Source organism: Rhodamnia argentea, chromosome 3 (genome assembly GCF_020921035.1).
Source record: "Rhodamnia argentea isolate NSW1041297 chromosome 3, ASM2092103v1, whole genome shotgun sequence".
Lineage (NCBI taxonomy): Eukaryota > Viridiplantae > Streptophyta > Magnoliopsida > Myrtales > Myrtaceae > Rhodamnia > Rhodamnia argentea.
The window spans coordinates 32,875,609-32,899,000 of NC_063152.1; the positions used below are offsets into that span (position 1 = coordinate 32,875,609).

The window sequence follows — 23,392 nt, forward strand, 5'->3', positions numbered from 1 at the left end:
TTACATGTGCATGTATACTTACGCTGCGTGAGGAGATGAACTTTCAAAGAGAAAACTGCCAACGGCTGTGCGTTACCATGTTCCTTTCCGATCCACATGGTAACTTACTTTCAATTGCTTGCTGTCATCGAATTCGAAGACCAGCATTACCCTCAGAAATTTGTTATACGATAAGAAAGTCAAGTTCAATTAATAAAATCGAGCTATCAAAGTTTCAGAATTAGCCACTACTTTGCCAAACCGAAATGAGCTCATCATTCAAGGCATCACTACTTAAAAAGGTTTGCTGGCGATGGCTTCCATAGAAGCTGAAAATTTGGCGAAAATTATCCAGGAAGTACTAAACCTATTGTACGGCGACCAATTCAATCATAAATTTTTTAATTGTATTAATTTAGTCCTAAAATTTTTGATGATTTGTTAATTTAGCTCTAAACCTTTTGAAGTTCTGCCGCTTTAATCCTAAACCTATTATTTGGACAATTGGCTGAGAGGACTACATTAACAAACTTCAAAAGGTTTAAAACTAAATTGATACAATTGAAAAGGTTTAGGACTAAATCGGCACAATTGAAAAGTTTACGACTGAATTGATTGCCGCACAATAAATTTAAGATTTTTTGCTACTAGCGACGAAAATTCCTGCAGACATTATGTGACCCTATTACACAAACATAAGCTGATCTCGGAACCATACTGTTGTGCCTGGGGACTGTTCATCCCGTCCCTAAACTTGTGCACTTATTTATTTTGTTTTGCCGATGAAAAGCTAGTTTAGTCATTTTGAGTAGAAGAGATAAGCTTCTAGGTATCTCGACTCTCATGGAACAATATTACAACGTACAATAATTCACATGATCCCACATAATGGATTTCAAGATGAGCCGTAAAATGGGGTTAGTATATCCATTTCGACGACATTAACTATAGTATAAGAAAAAGAAAATTACATGTGCCCCCTGTGATCGTGGCACAACGGGCAAGAAGCGTTCTGCCTGAGCCACAAATCGATGCACCGTGCATGGAAGTAGTGTCCACACTTGGGGATGGTTCGTAGCATTTCCTTGGGCTGATACTCCGACAAGCATATTGTGCAAACGTTGTCGTTCGGCCTGGGTACTTGTCCATCGTCATCGATTTGAGTTTTTGGATAAGATTCTATCGTGGCTAAATCGATGCCCGTGACGCTATTGGAGGCATGTCGAGTTTCTCTCGAGGGGCTCAAAGGAGATGTGATGTCTGCCATGTCATTTTTGCGGTCGTTGCCATTAGGAGGTTGATCGAGAGGATCGCGATGCTAGGAGACTCGAGCGCGCGAGCTTAGGTAGAACGCGAGTCCGGAAATGCAAAGAAGCGAGGGCAACACGAGGCCGAGGAGTATCCCCAACTTGGCACGCTTTGAAAGCCCTACATTATTAGCTGATTATTGGTGGGGTAGGAGTTGGAAAATTATTTACGGACGTCTCAACGACAGGAGAAGTCCATTCACCCAAAGAGAAGCTAAAAAGACGGCTGTCAACCCGTCAAAGTGACAGATTCATACGACTACACATCCGTGTGATATACGGCCACAAATCCGTGTGACTGAACCACCACTTTATCAATTTTCGGCGAAAATTGATTGGAAAGATTACATTGAAATTTTGCGCAATTAGGACTAATTTGACAAAATTGAAAAATTTAGGACTAAATAAATATAATACAACAAATTTAGGACATATTGGGAGACTAGATAATTTTCTCCCAATCTGACAGTCATTTATCATCTGCGTCTGACGTGAGTTTACAAAATCAAGGGGTTGTGATTGCACCTAGTTCACAAGGCACGTACCTTGCTTGATTGAGACATGTATTCCCAAAGCGAGAATAGCTAACTTCATTTGTGTTAATCTATAGGGACAATGATAAAAAAAAGTCATAAACCTATTGTAATTATGTCAATTCAGTCTTAAACCTTTTGTATTTGTGCCAATTTTATCCATCCGACCAATTTTGGCCTGAAACCGCCGACGTGGCGTTGCCAACGCTGATGTAGACAACTTTTAATAATATTTAATTTTTTCTAGAATTATTTATTTATTTGTTTGTTTTTCTTTTCTTTTTCTTTTTTCGTTTCTCTCTCTCTTTCTCTTTCTTTTCCTTCCTTTTCTTCTTCCTCTAGCGGATTGTGCCTTGCCAATTCTAGGCGAGGCTCGCCCACACTAGTGGTTTACTAGGAAGCACCGACACTCTTCGGGAGCTTTTGTATCACGCCCGACACTCTTCAACACTTTGACACTCTCCGACATGTTAATGACATGTGGTCCGCACTCTGGACAGGCCAATGATAGGCGAATTTAGCATTCTGACACGTCATTTTGACACTCATAGGATTAATTCTAAGCCTTTTCAGTAAATTAGGGGTCAAAATATAAATTTATCACAAATGTATATACTTAAATCATATATCTACCTCCAAAACCAATATACCTAGCTAGAAAAAAAAAATAATCGTAAATCTCTTATAGAAGAAGAAGAAAAGAAACTAACTACTGATATTTGTACATTTAATGTGCATGTATATATAAAAATATACATTTAATATATGACGTGCCCAAAGTGTTAACATTCTCTATTTTTTGAGAATGATGTGTCGGCGTGTCGTGTTGCGTCATGTCATGTCATGTTGCGTATTGTGTGTTGGTGCTACTTAAGTGATTGGTGGGGGTGAGCTTCGCCCAAGATTCGGTGACCGACTCGGGGTAGAAGAAAGGAAAGGAAAAAAAAGAAAGAAAAATTTGAATTTTTTAAAAAATATTATTAAAAATTGTTCATGTTAGCATCGACCTCTTCACGTCGGTGATTTCTGGTTAAAACCGATTGGATGGACTGAATTAGTAAAAATACAAAAAGATTTAGGGTGAATTGGCATAATTATAATATGTCTATAATTTTTTTGGGTAATTCTCCCTTAATATGCATCAAGGAGAAATTGGCCTGACGCACGATTACATTGTTTACATGTGTGGCGTACTTATTGAACTAATATGTAAATCTTTTCTAACGGAAAACGAACCCCGACAAATCTTTTGTGCCGTGTTGAATTTCAACGGAAATAAATCTCCCTAATTTCAGATCTACAACTTCAACAATCAAATACAGGTTCCAGAATAATATTCAAATATTCCAAATCCCATTTTTCACATCTTTGACTGGAACCGACTCTTCATTTTTTTATGCTGTTTTTCAATCTCTTCTTATTGCGGGCTGGCATTTTTGCACTCTAGGTTGGATGATTATGTCCAAGTTATGTCTTGCTTATTACGTTCTCCTCTACATGTCACAACAAGCACTAGCCACATGCAATGAAATTAGTAACGCCGTTACGTAAAATGGCATCTTCAATGGATAGTTGTGCTTCGGATATAATCAGTTTGCATAAGATACGAAGGACTTTTTTAGGAAGTCAGGTGATCTGAAACTTTTTATCAATATCGTCATCTTGAAGACCGACTAAGACTACATGGTAAGATGAAAACAAACCGTGCACTCTGGAGCACAAGGGCCAACTTGAAAAGAAACAATTTGGGATATTTTGAAAAAGGCAAAAGGATACCATAAGTGTCAAAACTTAGGTATGATGCTCACTTCAAGATCAAAACTTTTCGCCGTAGTGCAACATTGGAGAAAAAAATCACTTAAGTGCCAAATCGGAGAAATTCCAGCTAATTTGTTTTCTAGTATTTCTAATTAAGTTTCCAATACGACGTGACATTTTTTAAACATTCAGTCCACATAGACTTCTAAACTTAAAAATCGCCCGCGATGGGGGTTGTCGGCCATTGGCCGGAGATCGGTGGTAGCAAGGGCTCTACAAGTCTCACAGCCCTCGCCATCTATTTTCACCATCTCTTGTTTTTAATTACAAATTTGTTGGATTATATATAAATTTAATTTACAATTTTTCTGAACTTTTAGGTTTTTTATTGCTAACTTGCTGGCGAGCCACGTCGGCTTCATATATTTATAAAAAAAATGCCACATCAGATTTCCGGCCAAACAGATCGGAGTTGGCGCTTAAATGATAATTTTTTTTAAATAAAATTGACACTTAAGTGATCCAAAAATAAAGTTTGGCACTAAAACGAGTATCGTACACGAGTTTTACCAATTTTGGTATCCTTTTGCCTTTTGAAAAATAATGGAATAGACAAGAAAATAATTTTTAAGAAATTAAAAACATTTGGGTGGTCGGGAATTTTTTATCGGGCGTTTGTTGTCATCCCATAACATTATGATGAGATTCGTCGATGATGGTCACATTCTAACAGAAGGGAGTCAATACATCATAACACCACGGTTTAGAAGAGGCAGACCATTATTGGATTCCCACCCATTCAATTCTTCCTCTTGTTCTTTCCGAATCCGTAAGAATTCTCAATTAAGCAAGTTAATGATGACTTTCATCGTTCATTCCCAATAGGAGGGAATTGTCGAAAAAGTCTTAAATCTATTGTAATTTTATCAATTCAGTCCTAAACCTTTTAAGTTTGTTGATTCAATCTTAAACCTTCTGTATTTATGTCAATTCAGTCCTAATTTTTTTTTTTTTACCAATTCAGTCCTAAACTTCTTGCGTTTTGCTAATTCAATCCATCCGGCAAACTTTGACTGACCGATGTTGAAGTGGACGCCCACCACCGGCGTTGCCACCGCTAGCCGAGATGGAGCCACCGTCGCTCGGCGAGGTCCGCCTTGCCCAACCATGGCGTCCTATCATTGTCGCCGGGCAAGCTTGGCCTCGCTCGATGATTGCTTAGCCTTGCCCTCGCCCGATGACGGTTGTTTGGCATCGGCGGTGGCCGACGACGGCCAAGGATGGAGGCCGGCGGTGATCCAAACACGCGCATGCATAAGCTTGGGAAGACGTCGCAAGGAAGAAGAAACCAATAAAAAAGAAAAAGTTATTAAAAATAATAACAAATAAAAAATATACAAAATTATTAAAATATTATTAAAAATTGCCTCGTCAATGTCGGTAGGGTCCACTTCAGCACTAGCCGGCCAAAGTTGGAGGGATGAACTGAATTAGCATAAATACAAAAGATTTAGGATTAAACTGACATCAAAAAAAGGTTTTTTAGGATTGAATTGACATTTATGTAAAAGGTTTAAGACTGAATTGGCAAAATTAAAAGGTTTAGGAGTGAATTGACAAAAATATAATAGGTTTCGGAATTTTTTGACAATTTTTCTAGAGGAAACATTAATTATCAAAGGGGCAACAACGTGTAGTGACGATTTTACCATGCAACGGCTACATCATGGATCGCGCAAGACTACCAAATTGCAAACCCCAGATTCATTGATTTTGCTCAGTCTTGAGAGCTTTATGCAGCAAATATAAAAAGCAAAATCACATGTCCACAGAGCTCAATCTGGAGTGTAGGAAAAAAAATAAGGGGAAAAGAGCAAAATGCATTCAACAATGTAGTGGCTATGATTACTATAATTACATAACAGAGTTCTCAAAATTTGGAAAAGGGATGAGATGCCATTAGCACAAAATAAGCAATCTCTGAAGTGTGCAAATCCCATACCAAAAAAAAAAAAACCAAAAAAGAGTGCAAATCGCCATGCACTGCAGTGGGTCCGAACCAATCCGCTCCGGCGCTCTTGCATAATTTAGTGTTGGATTGATAATCTGCAGTGACGGAGTTGCCTTCAAAGATGCACATTCATTCGCTTTTGAAAATTTAGAAACCGCTCTTAATCTACCACTCGGGTTGCTTTTGCATTCCAACAGATAACATATGTAATTGTTCAGGCTCCACAGTACAGATTTAACGTGGATAAATTCTTCCCCACACTACGAAGTACTTTTTCAAGCACGAGGTTTCCATACTGAGCACGCCTTGCCAAGTTTGAACTCCGCAGAGCAACAACAAGGGCCAAATGACACATTAGATGTGGTAACTGCAAGTTTAACATTAGTTCGGGATCCCATAAGAAGATAAACAATCATAATAGTTGAAGAGGACATAGATTAGCAATTCAATAGAAGAAATTTTACTAGAACCTTCGAATTAATCGATCGAGAATGGAATTCCAGGCAGAGAAAGCCAAAATCCACTCATAATATTTACCTCCATGATCTATACCGCAAGCTCTTGGTCGCAGGAGAAGAGCAACATTTGCCGAGCGTCGCTAATTGGCATATATAATCATAGTGCTTTCTAGCTACATCCAGCAATTTCATCGCTGTTGTTCCAAGGGAAAGAGTAATGTAAGCACACATAAAAGAGTCTTTTAAGTATATATCTTGCAGCCTTTTACATGGAGGAGACAGGGATACTGATAAAAACGAAAATGTAGGAGACTGGGACGTGCAAAATGCGCTCAATATACAAAGAAATCAATTGCACAGGCCGAAGGCAACACGCCGTTTCAGATTTCTATAAATCACAGCAATTTCTACTCGTGTGCGCATATCGTCAAACATCTGACCAGCACTATGAGATGCCCGGCTCTTCTCTCCTCTCCAAGCGATGGCTCTTATTCCTTGGTATGCCTCCCGTCAGCGTCCTTGGAGAGTCATTGAATTCGCTCCACCTCCTCACAGCGCTCAGGAGAGCTACGCAGTCTTCGTAGCGAGCAAAGTCGCGACATCTCTCGACAGCGAGCGAAACCACAGATTCGTCCACGAGGATGATGAGAGGGAAAATGAAACGAACAAAATGGGCAAATTCCAGAAAGACAACGTTTTGTGTGATTAAAGAAGACATGGAGAAAAGTTATGAATGGAGGGAGAGAGAATAGCAGTTCCCTTCCCATTGCCAGCTGTGCAAATTAAAAAAACCCTGGTCGAAACAAATTGAAATTGTCAACACAAAATTAAATAAAAAAAAAATTACTCTATCCTTTCTTAATTAAAACTGCCCACTTAATTTATGAAGCGGTGCACTTAACCTGAATCCCTCACACCCAATCCTTATCATACTCACTATACACGTCTTCCCGACCGTCATACGTGGAGACTCCTTCAAGTTGAGGTACCGCCTTCAATTTGGGACATCTGCTGATCCCTAATCGAGAAAGATGAGGCATGGCTCCTTCAGCCACCCTCCACTCCTCCAAATTTGGCAGATAATCAAGAAGTAAATGCTTGAGTTGCGGAAAGCCTCCTGCAGAGCAAACCATTTCCTCTCCCACAAAAGCATCACCCCCCAGCAGGAGAACAACCAAGTGCTGCAATTTCTCCAATATTGGCATCGGATCTTCTTTGAGTTCGGACCAAAATAAGACCAGCTTCATCAGATTCTGGGGTAGATACTGATGTTCCGGTAATTTCTCTATTTTTACCCCCCGTATGTACAGTTTGCGGGAATAGGGATAACTTGAGGTTTTACTCCATTCACCTTCATTTATCGAAGGAAATTCTCTGAAGCCAAAAGAAGAGGATTGAAGATTTTTCAACTTGAATTCAGCAAGTTGTGGAAATATCTCCATCCTCTTAGAATTAATGACTCTCAGTTTTTGTAGATTGGTCGGTTTGCCTACATCCTTCACATCACAATTATCCGGACAGAAGTTTCTCAATGTCCGAAGATTCTTTAAAGTGCCCAATCGCAACTTCTTCCGGTACTCATGGGGTTTCCCAGTGACATCGAATGAATAGGGGAGATAGAGGTACCTCAACCTTCTCAGCTTCCACAGCACATCTGGCACCGCAAACATCATCCATTCCCTTACTTGCAAGTCCAAGAATTCCATGCATACAAGATTCCCCATAGATTTCGGCAAGCCCTCGATTTCACTTCCTGCCAAACTTAAGAATCTTAAATGGACCAGGTCTCCCACTGATTCAGGTAAATTTCCTCTCATACTAAGATCCTCCAGCTTCAGAACTCTAAGAAACTTACAGTTGATGAAGATAGGTTGAAATTGATCCCACATCCCTTCTTCAGATCCCCCAGAACAGAAGAACATAAGAGTTCGAAGGTGGAGCATGGTCCTCCCTATTTGTTCTACTCCCAGAGTCGTGTTTCTTTCAGCACTCACACGCATATTAAGAGAAAGCCTTCGTGTTTTGCAAGTTGACTCTCCTTCTGTTCCCATTGAAGAAGAACATTCCTCCATTTCATGGTCCTGCTGAATGTTAAGAATGCTTAGAAACCTCCCCTGCCTAGCCTTGGAGATGCATAACTCTCTCATCACGTCATGCAGGTGGCAGGTTTTTAACTTTCCACTCATGGTAAATTGTACTTGAACCATCCCCCTGTTAGCCAACTCCATTAAATGTCGCTTCGCTACATCTTCCACTGTAATTTCTCTCTCTTCGCCATATGCAGTGGGCGACACAAAGCCTTCCGCAATCCACATGTGAAGAACCTTCTTTACAAGGATTTCTTCATCCTCGGGAAAGCTAGCCAAATAGAGGAAGCATGGCTTTAGATACCATGCTAGATCGTCATAGCTTAAGGCCAACACTTTTGATACATCATCATCACCGCCTAAATAAGAATTGATGTTTCTATAAATCTCCTCCCACTCGTTGGTCGCGAGAAGTCCACCAAGCACTTTGACAGCCAAGGGTAATCCTCCACACTTCTTAAGGAGTTCCTCTCCTAACCTCTTCGTATTATCAGTGATTTCTGCGCAATATTAGGCAACAAATTATAACTCAGCAGTCATAGGAAGATAAAACTGTAATAAAAAGATAACTTTAAGGATGAATATCTGTGGTTTGATGCTCTATTTCTTTATTATATGTGGTTCATCTATGCTTTTGTAAGGGGGAAGACTCTGGGGACCACAGCAAAGTTCCTATACATGCCTCCACCTACAACTGGAAGATCAAGAACCTTAAATTAACCAATGGAATGTATCGACTTTGCTATCTATGGCTTGAATTGTGCGGCTCGAGCAAATTTATAGCAATGATAATCGTACTGGATGAAGAAAAAGGAAAACAATAGGCATAACTTGAGTGTGCTAGTAATATTATGTGATTTGAGTGTGCTAGTAATATTATGTGATTTGAGTGTGCTAGTAATCTCCATTGCAGCAGCAAATTCTAGTGAAATAATTGTATTGCCGCTCTCTTTTAAAGCATAACGATTCACGGTTTTCCTAAACAATCCCAACTCTTAATATTGGACGACTATTCACAAGGAAAAAAAAAAAAAGAGAAGGACCATCCACGAAGGAACATAGCTAGGCTCCATATTATTCAATGACTTCCTATCAATATGACTTATTGGGTTGCCCATATCAAATGCCTCTTCGATGTTTTCCCTCATCAGAGGAATGGAGGATCAAAGTTTTGGATTTTTGTTTAGACGTGCAATTGCTATCTAGTAAGAAGTAAAAGCAGCTTCTCTTTCCCCAAACATCAAGATATCGATGCCTAATACTCCCTTTGTCAATCATTCAAACTCCGTAATATCTGTCAATTCATAAATTGTTAAACTTTCTGAAAGGCCAGAATAAGTAATACCTAATACTCCCTAGTCCAACAGAAGAAAGTCCAAGATCTAAGCCTAAGGAAGTGCCATAAATCAAAATTGAACGAGCAATTAGCTAATGTATGTGAAGATAATAACCACAGAGAAACCTTACTTTCCGTTTTAGGAAATATCCTCTTCATCAGCAGCTTCCAAGTCTCCTCCTCCGATAAGCATAAAGGTTCATAGAGAAAACCATGAGGATCAATACACTCCGCTACTTCTTTATTGCGGGTCGTTATCAATACCTTACTTCTCGTGTTCATGACCGGGAACGCGGCTCGAATATCTTTCCAATCCTGTTTGGTCCAAATATCATCAAGAAAAACAATACATCTCTTCTCTTTTTGGATCTGGTATAGAGCTTCAAACAATTCTTGATCACTCATATCCTTAACCACCTCTCTTTTTTCAGGGATCAACATTTTAAAAATTCCCATCAAGATCTCTCTCTTGTTGAAATTTTTAGATACGCAAGCCCAAGCGAAACCATCAAAATTGCTCTTCAATTCATCATGAGCGAAGACTTTCTTAGCAAGTGTGGTCTTACCCAAACCACCCATTCCCCATATAGAAACAACCCTGTGTTGTTTTTCATCCTTCAGCACTTCCACTAACACCTTAATACTATCTTCCCTCCCAACAATATCCTCCTCGAAATAGGCATAAGTAGGTTCTGGCATCAAAGCTCTCACCTGTTTGCGTTCGCCGTCATTCACAGGTTGTATGCCGAAATCCCGCATACGTGTTGTAAGATTAGAGATGCTGGTTTTTAAGTCATCAATCTCTGTCCCCACCTGATGAACATGCCAGCACATGCATTTCGCCACGAACCAAGCATATGCTATGATGATGTTTCGTCCCTTCTTCTTGAGCGTGATTCTGAGGATGTATCGCTCTATGATGTCCTCGGCATCATAGGCAATGTCTTGCAGTTGCACGACCCATACTCCAACAGCTTGTTCGCGCTCTCCTCTCACGTCCGCATCCCTCAGAAAGCCCTGAATCAGCTTCAGCTCCTTTTGCAAGCCCTTGACCTTGCCCTCCACGCCCCACAATAATTTAGCCTCGTCAATGAGTAGCTTTCCTAATGTCTGCCCCACGGATGAAACAACAGACTCGGCCATTGGTATCGCACTACTTGACTATGATCAGTGGAGCTTATGATTGAGAATGACTTGAGGAATTCACTTCTGATGCGTTAACAAGCTGTGAACAAATAGGCCTGCGAGTTGTGAAGAAGAGAGGACAAGAATAAGTACATAGAAAGTTGCATATTACATTGATAACACACATTCTATATCCACTGACGCAAGAAAATCACCCCAAGAAGAAAAGAATGGAGTAATGGTGAAGTTTACAAGAATTTATTCTCTCCGCAGGGAGAAGAATGTAATTAAAGTTATCAAAAGGTTTATGACAGCATTCTAAGATGGTATAAAGGCTTTCTTGTTTGAAGGACAAACCTGAATTTGCTTTGACAGCAATCAAGAATAATATTTTCTTGTTAGAGGCTTACTCATGCCGAGTTTGTCTTGATTGCACGGTGAACAATAGTGGAACAAATTCCTGCCATCATCAGTCTTCCTCAAGAAGCTTTTAAGCTTGTTTCGCCCTCATATTAATAATTCATCTCCCGCCATGACTATTCAAGCTATCAAAAGTGCCGTCCATCTCGCAGCAATTACTCGCAGCTCTCGGAATTCCTAGAGATCTTCTTCATTTCCCAAATGCAGCAACATGGAGGCTCCGACCAAATGGAAAGTCACGTTCACCAAGCACCTGCAACGAATATGAAGCTGACATTACCTGCTCTTTGCCCTTTTTATCTATAACAACACATTCCCGAGCCTAGTTTCAGCTCACTAACGAAAAGAAAAGAGAGATATCCAAAAGGCCATAACCAGAAACAACTCTATGGGCTTACCCAGCCCACATTCTATATTCGCACACAAGAAAATCATCCCAAGAAGAAAAAAAAGATGGAGTAATGGAGAAGTTTACAGGTATATTTTCTCTCCGCAGGTAGAAGAATGTAATTGGTATCCACTATTTGACTATGATCGGTAGAGCTTATGACTGAGAATGACTTGAGAATTCACTTCTGAGGCGTCAACAAGCTGTGAATATATAGGCCTGCAAGTTGCGAAGAAGGGAGGAAAGGAATAACTGCTTAGCAAATTCTAAATCCACCAACACAAGAAAATCATCCCAAGAAGAAAAGAATGGAGTTATGGAGAGGTTTACAGGTATATATTCTCTCCACAGGTATAAGAATGTAATTAAAGTTATCAAAGGGTTATGACATCAATTTAAGAAGGTATAAATGCTTTCTTGTTTGATGGACGAATCATGACTTTGCTTTGACAGCAATCACGAAGATGATGCTTTCTTGTCTTGAATGTTATGGTGAAACAAGCGGAACAAATACCTGTCATCATCATCGGTCTTCCTCCAGAGGCTTTTAAGTTAATTTCGCGCTCCTATTAATAATTCATCTCCCGCCATGACTATCCAAGCTATCAAAAGTGCTTTCACTGTCGCAGCAATTACTTGCCAGCTCTCGGAATCCCTCAAGATCTTCTTCATTTCCCAAGTGCAACACCATGGAGGCTCCGACGAAATGGAATGTCGCCTTCGCCAAGCACATGCAATGAATATGAAGCTGGCATTACCTGCTCTTTTCCCTTTCTATCGACAACATCAGTCCTGAACCTAGTTTCAGCTCGCTAACATTCCTCGGTAGGAAAATGAAGAGAAAATATTGAAATGGCCATAACCAGAATTAGATCTTCACCATAGATATTGAGGGTGGGAGAGAGCAGAAAAACCATCGTGCAGAGATGTGTCACCACCAATTGTCATAGTGACTATAGATAGTTGTTTGTGCAATCTGTGCCTTTCGCCTTTAGCATGAGTCTTTTCATTAATAGAGCCCCACTTCATTAAGACAGAAAAAGAAAAAGAAAAAAAAGGACATACTGCATTTAAGGTAAAAGATTAACTGGCTATTTGCCTACATAAAAATCATGTATGGGCTAGTGATTTATAATGGTATCGCCATTAAAGTCACTGGGTGTTGCATCTAATTTGTTCACTGATGAATTCAGTTTAATTCTTCAACAAAATTTGTCAGACTTGATGTAAAATTCAAGGATGGGCTGCTCTCATTCATCGGCCTACACAGGGTCGTTCTATCACATTCCTAACTCAGTTTGCACTCACCGGACATTTTTTTCGGGATTCGGTAATGCAAAGTGACAGTCATCAATGGACTCGTCAGGAAGTCGGATGGTGCGGGGCGTAAAACATTCCATTTGGTAACTGCTTGAGAGTTAATCTAATATAGACCAGCTCTAACTTATGTAGTACATTTTCTATATACGTCTCAAGCATTCGCTGGTGCTCCACTGTGCGTGCAAATCCAACCATAGTGAGGTTTTGGAATGGATCATGTAAATCCCATCAAAATTGAGGAAGCAAAATCTTTGCACTCGTGAACTTCTTGGTAGTACCGTCGTCAAGATACAAATTCGAGTTAGACCGCACGGTAAGATGGAAACAAAACGTGTAGAAGGGCCAACATGAAAAGAAACAACAAAAAGCAACAGTAGTTTAGGAAATAATGGCATAAACACGAAAAAAGGTCTAAGAAATCGGAAACAGACGATTATCCATAATTTGATCAATATTCTTGCATTTCAACCACCAAATGCCAAGTAAAAGTACAAGTCCAAATAGAACGTTTCCTCTTACTTTCTCATATTGGGTGTGATTCCAACAAAGAATCTACTTAGGAATGTGAGGTTCTTCTCTTTCTTCTTTCTAAAGAAAGATATATTTCCTTTTGCAAGGAGAGATCATTAGTATCTTACGTACCTTCTCAAGGACACGACATAAAATGTGCCTTAGTTAACTTCGCCGGCCAAATGGAATGGGATGTGTAGTCCTTACAAAGGCATGTGTTGAAAGAATGAATGAGGGAAAAAAAAGGCGAAACATCATGTCCTTACAAAGGTAATAGAAAATTGTAAGAAAAATTACTAAAAAAGTCCTAAATGTATTGCAATTGTGCTAATTCATTTTTAAACTTTTTTCTTTTCCAATTCGGCCTTAAACCTTTATATTTATGTCAATTCAGTCATTCCGGCCAATTTTGGATGGAAATCGTTGATGTGACGTTGAAAGGATTGAATTGGTACGAATGCAAACGATTTAGGACTAAACTGGCAAAAAAAAAAAAGTTTAAGATTGAATGAGAATAATTGCAATAGATTTAAAAGATTTTTGGTAATTTTTCGTAGAATTGCATAACGTTGTTTGGTCCCATGAGGACAAGCCCCTAGAGCCAATTACAAATGCAGGATACATGTCGAAGTTATACGTAAATTCCTTTTATCGAAGAAGAATATGATCAATCTTTTGCACTTGTTAATTTTGAACTCAAGTAGATATTCCTAATCATATACCTACATCTTCAACATTCAAATTCGAATACTGAAATAATTCATATGTATAAAATTTCATTTTTTTGCATGTTAATTTTTTTTCAGACATTCTGTACATATGCGTGAGTGCTATCACTTATTAGTCCAGCGTCAATATATTGAAGCTCCGGTTTCTTCTATCGTAAGTAGAGCTGGTAAAATGGTTCTACTAAGCACTAACGCATTTTTAACAAATATTTGTGAGGCTAGGTTTACAATGCATGTACTTCGAGCCGAGTCACGTTCGATCAAGCTGCGAAAATCGAGTATGTTGTGTTTTATAAACTTAAATTCCAGTCAAGGTGGATTATATCAAGCTTTATATAGAGTAGAGTTTGAGTTGGGAAAAAGAAATAAATCAAAATTGAACCGAGTTTCGAGCTTCGAATTTACGAGTCGAGTTGAGCTCAAGCCTAGCACTGTGTCCGTCTCAACTCAACCGATTTTATTGCTAAATATGGTCAGTTGAAAGGTGATTCTTGTGCGCGATTTTCGAATTGATTATAATTAAGCATGATTTTAAATGGAGTTATTTTTAAGTATGTTTGCCATTGACCTAGTCCTCCTGCTTGTTAAAAGCTTATTTATTTTTTGAGTTAAAACCACGAAAAACTCCAAACCGGTATATATGTGATAATTTTGCCCCAAATTATTTTTTTGACTACAATAAATCTCAAATTGGTACACTTGTGTCGAATTTATCCTAAACTATTTTTTTACCACCAAAAACTCCAAATATGTATACTTGTGATAAATTTATCCAAAACTAATTTGTTTATCATACAAATCCCCAAATTGGTACACATGTGACAACCCTAGGGCAAATACCTTAGCCGATACAACCGTCAATTGTCACATGTCATCCACCTCAACAATTTGACGGCGAAATTTCAGGGAAACTAATTGAGAGTAAATTTATCATAGATGTAATAATTTGGGGTTTTTGATAGTCAAAAAAATAGTTTCGAATAAATTTACCACATGTATACTAGTTTGGGATTTTGTTGTGGTAAAAAAAAAATAGTTTTCACTAAATTTGTCATACGAATACCAGTTTGAGATTTTTCATGATATTAACCTTGTTCCTCCTCTTCTTTTTAGCTGTTTGCACACAATACAATTTACCTACCTCTCAAAATGTTAAAGCCTTGCGGTTTGCGCATTTTCTCATAAAACCGAGTCATGGTCTAGCAATGAGCAATGGCTTGTGAAGATGCTATTAACCAATTTATTCGATGGACGGGAAAATACCAAAAAAGTTATAAGTCTTTGTGATTGTGTCAATTCAGTGCTAAACTTTTTTTATTGCCAATTTAGTCTTAAACTTTTTGCATTTATGCGAAATAGGGTAATCCAGCCAATCTTTGGCAGAAAATTGTTGACGTAGACGCCGACGGTTTTACATGGCATGACCGACCTTGGTGTGGACATTGTCAAATTAAACTTTCACAATTTTTGAAACTTTTTATAACTTTTTTCTTTTCTTCTTTACTGTTTTTCCTGCACTTACGGCCGCGACAGACTGTCGCCGGAAAGGGCCACGGCGCCCTCGCTTGGCCGGATTTGGCGAGGGGCCACAAGCCCTCGCCGGATAGGGTGAGGGTCGTGATGCCCTTGCCTAGTGCTGTGATGGCTTTTCGGCCCTTGCCAGCCGTAAGTGTAGGGAAAAAAAAAGGTAAGAAAAAAAGAAAGAAATTCTAAATTGTTTAAAATATTTTTAAAATATATCCACGTCAACCGAAGTCTTACCACGTGGGCGACGTCCACTCAGCCATTTTCGGTCAAAATTGGCTGGAAGGATTGAACCGACATAAATACAAAAGGTTTAGGACTGAATTGATACGGTTGCAATATGTTTATGACTTTTTTGGTAATTCTCCCTTCGTTGGACCAACCCTAGCGAGAACTTGATCTCACCTAAGCAACACACTTCACTCTACAAGTGCATAATAACGAGGTTCGTAGGACGCGTGAAATTCTCCTTGTAGTACTCCATTGGCTTGAAATGGCCTATCTCGAAAGAGGGGGGAATGCGCATGGATCGCTTTCACTAATTCGAGAGTTGCAAATTGCTTTATTATTATTTTTTCTTAACTAAACCGGCGTAATAATCGAAACGTATCTCAAACAAAAGTTGAAGGCGCTAAAATTTCTGTGGGTAAAACAATCTGAAGAGAAAAAAAATAAATATGAATCAATTGAATCGTTCAATCATAAACTCTACCCACAGGAAAATACACATAGAAAAAAAGGGGAAAGTTGCTGTACAATCATAAATTTCAATTCTCTTTAACCCATGATTCTTTTCTTCTTCTGCTTACTTTAGTTGATGAGATGCTCTTGTGCATTGTTCATGTACTGGCACTGCCCGAGGAATTGAACTTCCAAAGGAAAAACCACCAAAAGTTGCGCATTGCCGTGTTCCTCTACATGGGAATTTTAGTTTCAATTGCTTGCGATCGTAGAATCGGCAGACCTACATAACCCAATGAGATTATTATTATTATTATCATCATCATCATCATCATAATGTTGAACTATTGCAAAATTACTGTAAGAGAGCTGAGTTTAATCAACAGACTCAAGAAATCAAAGTTTCTCATAAATCCATTTGAGGATACTTTGTGGTAATTTGTCAAAATTAGCCACTACTTTGCCCAGAAATGAGCTCATCAATCAAAGCATAGCGCTCCTTAAATAAGATGTGTGTATCCACTTTGTTCGAGCGTACTCATAAGAACAAAAAGAAAAGAAAAAAAGTTTTAGGCATACCCCTTGTGATAGCGGCACAACGGACAAGAAGCATTCCGCCCTAGCCACCGGTCAATGCACTGCACGTGGAAGTAGTGTCCACATTTGGGGATGGTCCGGAGCGTCTCCTTGGACTGGTACTTCGACAAGCAAATCGCGCATATATCATCATCCGGCCTAGGTACGTGTCCATCATCATCGACTTGAATCTTTGGATAAGATTCTATCGTGGCTACATCAATGCCCGTGATGGTATTGGAGGCGTTTCGAGTTTCTCTCGAGGGGCTCGAAGGATATGGGATATCGGTGACGTAGTTTCCGCTGTCCTCGCCGTTAGAAGGTTGACGCTGACGACCATGATGCCTAGAGAGTTGAGCGGGCGAACTTAGGTAGCATGTGATTCCGGACATGCAAACCAGCGAGGGCAACATAACGCTGGAGAGTATCCAAAACTTGGCAGGCTTTGAAAACCCTACATAATTGATTGATTATGATGGCTAATGAAGTAGTCCGAGAGTGATATTTGAATTGAGTTAAGTACCAAAAAAGTATTAAATCTAATACATTAACTTTGGTTTGAAGATAACATAAATCTCGACCAGAAACTAGCGAATCTACATACGTGCCATGTTTACCAAAGCATCCAACATCGGAGCCTGTGGATCCCTTGAGCCCACACCTCCCACCACTTTTCTCGGAGACTTGATGATTCGGGTTGATCCCATTTCAGGACAACACTGTTAGTTATATCTGCTAGATATTGCCATGACATCGGAACCGACACGGTCCATTCACGACATTTGAACTCCGAGAAGTACCAAAAAGCGTAGAAATTCCCAATACAGTTGAATAGCACGTTGTTTCGTTGATCACTGAGGCAGTCCACCCGTTCGATCCTGGGCTCCGACGATAGAACTTACCTGCAACTCGCGAACGTGAAGCTCTAATACTCTTGCGCCACGAAAGTCGAGCTCGAAATGTCAAGTTTGGAAGCCGCTTTGCTAGGCAGTTGCTCGGGTCCTTGAGCACGACATATGGTTGCTCATACTTAATGAGGTCGACTACGAAGTATTGCGAGTCGGGCAATTGGAGAATCGCCTGGCTTCGGTTGTTGCACGAGAGATCGAAACCAGGATAGCCACATCGCTCGGGGTTGGACGTCTCTCAGCCGAAAAGGGGAGCGAATCTCGGGTCCACCACGTTGACAAGATGTCGCCGGACAAATATCGTTAGGGTTATCAGCGGATGCATGGACAGAGAACACAAGGAAGAAAGAGAAGAAGATGGTGGGGGATGTCATGAGAGGCACATGACGGAGAGCAGCTATGATCGTACGTAGGAATGTAAGGTTCTTTTCTCTCTCCTCTTTCTAAAGTAAGATTTATTTCCTTTTGAAAGGGAGATTATGAATTTTCTTCTGTACCTAACTCAAGGGCACAACCATAAAATGTGCGTTAGTTAATTTAGCCGGCGCCAAATGTATGGGGATATGTCGGTCCTTAGCAAGGTAATATCAATTTGGGTTTTGTTGTTTGGTTCCATGAGGACAAAAGCATAAGACAGTTTACTTGGGATTCCAATCCATATGCTCCTCCTATGTTCTTCTTGAGCAAATATTTGTGCTCACCTGGTCGATGATGATCAGGTCAATCCCAGTCATTCATTGCCTCGATCTCACGTTGGTTTATAAAACTAAGGGTTTATGACTAAACCAAGTTCGCAAGGCATTGACCATGATCCAAGCATGTGTTAGTAAATTGTGACACCCCAACTCCCTATTCTCAAGGCGATGTCTGCCTAATTTGCAAAAGGAAGTTATTAGCCCGACAGTCGATAAGTCTTGTCAATTATTTCTAACCATACGATATCTCAATTAAAGAGTGTTTTATGCAAAACATGAGCTAATGATGTGTGAATTTACGGTTGAGATTTTATCGTCCTTGATAGTACTGTTAGGGAAGCATTTTCCTTTACAAAATTACGTAGTTTCCATAATTGGATACTTTCATGAAAAAAAAAAGATAAAATATTTCGTTCATTCTAAGTTTTAAACCAAGTAAATCCTCCCAAATCTTGTATCTACAACTTCAACAAACAAATTCAATCTTTTTGCAATAATTCAAGTCTTAAAAATTTCATTTTTCACGGGTTTAATCTTTTATCGGACCTTCCGTGCATATGCGTATGTTCAGTTAATCTAATTAGTCCTTCGGCCCCTAAACCATCCACCTAGTAGGCTAGTTCTCCTTCATTCCTTTGTCCAATTGTCTGCTATTTGCGTATGATATAATTTGCAGCCTCACGGTCTATGCATTTTGTCATGCAATTTAGTCCGATCTAGCAACTAGCAATGGCTGGGAAAAGTGTCAAAAAAGTCCTAAACCTATTGCATTAGTGTCAATTCAGTCCTAAACCTTTTTTTTGGCGCCAATTCAATGCTAAACATTTTTGTATTTGTGTCAATTAAGTCATAAACTTTTTATTAGTGCCAATTCAGTCTTAAACCTTTTACAATGTGCCAATTTAGTCCTAAAAATTTTGCATTTATGCCAATTGAGTCAATTTAGTCAACTTTGATTGAAAATCACTGGCATGAACATCAATTATCCTATATGGCACGGTTAGCACTAACATGGATATTTTTTAATATTTTTTATTTTAAAAAAATAAAAAATGCTTAAAAATTATTTAAAATATTAAACTAATATTAAAAAATACCCAAGTTAGCACTAGCCGTGCCATGTAGGACAATCGATGTTCACGTCAGCGATTTTTTTTATCAAAATTGGCCTGATTAACTCAATCGGTATAAATATAAAAGATTTAGGACTGAATTGGCAACAATACTGAAGGTTTATGACTAAATTAGCACCAATAAAAGGTTTAGGACTTAATTGGCATCAATACAAAAGGATTAGGACTGAATTGGCACCAAAAAAAGGTTTATGACTAAATTGGTACTAATGCAATAGGTTTATGACTTTTTTGACACTTCTCCCAACAATGGCTCGTGAAAAAAATGCTGATAATCGACTTTCCGATGGACCAACCACAGCAAGAGGGGTGAATGTGCATCCGTCCCTTTCTGTAATTTGTGAATCGTGTTTCATTATATCGCTTGTAAAAATGAATAAGAAGAACTTTCAAAGATAAAACTGACAAAGTTTTGCGTTACCACGTTCCTACACATGGCAATTTAGTTTATGTTGCTTGCGGACATAGAATCTCAAGATCTACATAATCCAAGGTGATTATTATTCTTGTCGAATTACAAATTTACAGTAGTAAAGCTAAGTTTAACAAATAGACTCAAGATATCAAAGGACTAAACATGAATCAATTAAACTGTTGAACCACACTCGTGTAGGTGCAACCACAAACTCTACCCCCAGTTACGACAATACACACAGGGAAGAAAAAACAAAAACAAAGGGAGGAAAGTTTCTGTACAATCGTAAATTTCAATTCTATTAACTCGTATTTCTTTTCTTCTTCTGCTCCACTTTGATGAGATGCTCTTGTTCATGTTCATATACTGGCACTGCCAGAGGAGATGAACTTCCAAAAGAGAAAACCGCCAGAAGCTGCGCATTGCCATGCTCTTCTACATGGCAATCTACTTTCAGTTACTTGCGGTCATAGGATCGGGAGACCTACATAAACCCAAAAAGAGATCATTATTATCATATTGAACTAGCACAAAAATTACACTAAAAGAGATGAGTTTGATTAGAACGTACGGTAATTGAGATGACTCTATATATTAATCTCAAGTCAGGGGTCAAATGAGGTCGGTATATTTATGTTGTTCGAGGGTAACTATAGGAACAAGAAATTCACATACCCCTTGTGATCGCGGCACAACGGACAAGAAGCATTTCGTCTGAGCCACTGGTCGATGCATTGGGCGTGGAAGTAGTGTCCACATGCAGGGATGGTCCGGAGTGTCTCCTTGGGCTGGTACTCTGACAGGCAAATCGCGCAGGTATCATCATTGGGCCTAGGTACCTGTCCATCATCGTCGACTTGAATCTTCGGATAAGATTCTATCGTGGCTAGATCGATGCCAGCGACGCCATTGGGGGCGCTTCGAGTTTCTCTCGAGGGGCTTGAAGGAAATGAGATATCAACAACGTTGTTCTCACCGTCCTCGATGTTAGGAGGGTGGCCCCGACGACCACGATGACTAGAGAGCGGAGAGTGCGAGCTTAGGTAGCACGCGATACAGGACATGCAAGCGACGAAGGGCAATATGACGCCGGAGAGTATCCAAAACTTGGCATGCTGTAAAAACCCTACATGATTGATTGATTGACCATGTTGAATAATGAGACAGTTCGAGAGTGATCTTTAAATTAAGAGATAATTTATATGTGGGGGAAAGCTAGGTATAACCGTATGATCAACTGGTGAAAAATCGATTTGATTGCTTATAATCAATGAAATCGATTTTTTTTTTTCAGAAGTGTTCTTAAATCCCTGTTTATTATATACGTTAATAACAAAAATCTTGGGCAGAAGCTAGCGAATCTAGGCACGTACCATGTTTACCGAAGCATCGAACATCGGAGCCTGCGGATACCTTGAGCCCGCACCTCCCGCCACTTTTCTCGCACCCGCCACAATCTGATAGATCCCACCTCAGGACAACCCTCTCGGTTATATTCGTTGGATATTGCGACGACACCGGAACCGACACGGTCCAATTCCGACATTTGAACACCGAGAAGTACCAAGAAGCGTAGAAATTGCTGGTACTACTGTACAGCACGTTGTTTCGTTGATCGCTGACGCAGTCCACCCGTTCGATCCCAGGCTCTGACGATAGATCTTCGATGCAACTCGCAAACGTGTAGCTCCCGTACTCTTCCGCTAGGAAGGGCGAGCGTGAAAGCGTCAAGTTCTGAAGCCGCTTCGCCAGGCAGTTGGTCGGTTCCTTGAGCACCACGTACTGCTGCTCGTAGTTAATGAGGTCGACGACGAAGTACTGCAAGTTGGGCAACTGGAGAATCGCTTGGCCTCGGATGTTGCACGAGAGGTCGAAGCCCGGATAGCCGCATCGCTCGGGATGGAAGTCTCTTACTCGGAAAGGGAAGCGAATCTCAGGACCGTGAGGGTGACAAACTCTTACCGGACATATATCGCTGGGTTTATCGGCAGAGACATGGAGAGAGAGGCCGAGGAAGAAAGAGAAGAAGATGGCGGAGGAAGCCATGAGAGGCACATAACGGAGAGTAGCTAGGGTTGTACCTAGTAAGTTAAGGTGGTTCTCTCTCTTCTTTCTCAAGAAAGATTTCTTTCCTTTTGAAGGAGATATCATTAATATCTTACGTACCTACTCAAGGACAAGACCACAGGATGTGCCTTAGTTTATTTAGCCGGCTCAAAACGGGTGGAGTTTTGTAGGTCATTAGAAAGACATAACGTCGAAACAATCAAAGGGAAAAGGCGAAACGTAATGTCCTTACTAAGGTAATAGACAATTGCATAATGCTGTTTGGTTCCATGAGGACAAGGCCCATGGAGACAATTCAGTACTGCATCTCTCTGTGAAATGTATCGTTTCATGTAGTCGATGCGGCTGACGAAGTCTTCCCAGTCGGGCTAATCGGAAGATCGCCTGGCTTCCATTGTTGCATGAGAGTTCAACTCCAGGACAGCCACGACGTTTACCTTGGACGTCCCTGAACCAAGAAGGGGAGCTGATCGGAGGTTCCGGAAGTCGACAATGCTTCCATTGTGCTTGGGTATGAATTAAGATTCTCGCCTTCGATATCTTTTTTCTTCTTTCAAGTATTCATTATTGGGATATGTTTCATACACCCCATTGATAGGAAAGCACAGAGTTCCCGCTGCCCGGTGAGCGGATGAGATCCGGGGAGCCGTCTCAACGGATTCTCAAGAGGGCAACGCTCTTTGGATATTAGATGCCTTTTATAATTTGAGTCCATATTTTTTTATTGGTAGTTTAGATTTGGGCTCATAAATAACTACTTCTATTTATACTTTTCCCGCTTGTAATTGAGTAATGTAACAAGAGGTGCAAGGTGCTGCTAATTATAGTGAAATCTAGATATAATCATAATTTAAGGATGAACTAGAATAAAATCTTTTGTCTCGCTTTCGTTTTATTGCTTTTACGCTTTATTTCATTATTATTGTACATTGAATTCTAACTTTACTTTCCTTCTCCGTCTTTGACAAAATTTCCCATCAGATCTTTTACTGTGTGATTTTAGCTGCAGCACGTACAGAAAAGGAACCGAAAGAACACACAAGCCTGTGTAAAATCAGCAAAAGCGCAACACTTCGGAGTAAACAGTGCAACGGGAGAGAAACATAAGAATTCCCGCAGAACCCAGAATGAGAAAAAGCGCGAGAAGATGGCTGAAACGTGGACTGTTCTGCCCACTATTCACTTCTAGAGCTCAAGTCGAAGCATTCATGGCCTCGGCGACTAACGTTGCTCGATCCAAAACCCCGCATCGATTACACTAAAGATGACGCGAAAATGGCTTGCTTGAACCGGCATATCGTTGATCTATTCTGACTTTCGAAAATTAATCTCACGTGCAATGGACTATTCTTCTAAGTGGTGGGGGTATGCCAATGCCATCGGGTAAGTCCCCAAGACGTGGTCATTGGGAGTCGAATTTTAGACCTCATCAA

At 39.9% G+C, this 23,392-nt stretch overlaps 2 protein-coding genes across 4 annotated transcripts in view; both read right to left on the minus strand.

Annotated features, from left to right (window-relative positions):
• Positions 1 to 6,944: 6,944 nt before the first annotated feature.
• Positions 6,945 to 23,392, minus strand: part of LOC115754689 (probable disease resistance RPP8-like protein 2) — a 30,146-nt gene continuing 13,698 nt past the window's right edge. The window contains exons 1-3 of one of the 3 annotated variants that reach the window (XM_048275962.1): positions 11,005 to 11,045; positions 9,601 to 10,710; positions 6,945 to 8,633 (exon numbers count right to left, since the gene is read on the minus strand). In XM_048275962.1, coding sequence (XP_048131919.1) covers positions 6,958 to 8,633; positions 9,601 to 10,612 — 2,688 coding nt within the window. In that variant the 5' untranslated portion in view covers positions 10,613 to 10,710; positions 11,005 to 11,045 and the 3' untranslated portion in view covers positions 6,945 to 6,957. The other 2 variants (XM_048275961.1, XM_030693798.2) reach the window with 2 other exon arrangements.
• Positions 20,346 to 21,967, minus strand: LOC115754690 (putative RING-H2 finger protein ATL21A). The gene is made up of 3 exons (XM_030693800.2): positions 21,266 to 21,967; positions 20,568 to 21,018; positions 20,346 to 20,376 (listed from the first exon to the last, which is right to left on the minus strand). Exons 1-3 carry the CDS (start codon positions 21,936 to 21,938, stop codon positions 20,346 to 20,348), a joined length of 1,155 nt encoding a protein of 384 aa, XP_030549660.1. The 5' UTR covers positions 21,939 to 21,967.

What these genes read in the sequence shown, in the direction of transcription:
- LOC115754690 (XM_030693800.2), bottom strand. Translation starts at nt 21,938, where the DNA reads ATGGCTTCCTCCGCCATCTTCTTCTCTTTCTTCCTCGGCCTCTCTCTC. An exon ending in TCGATGCTTCGGTAAACATG is followed by an intron (nt 21,019 to 21,265) that starts GTACGTGCCTAG and finishes TCAATCATGTAG; the next exon opens with GGTTTTTACAGCATGCCAAG. An exon ending in TTGTGCCGCGATCACAAGGG is followed by an intron (nt 20,377 to 20,567) that starts GTATGTGAATTT and finishes GGGTTTATGTAG; the next exon opens with GTCTCCCGATCCTATGACCG.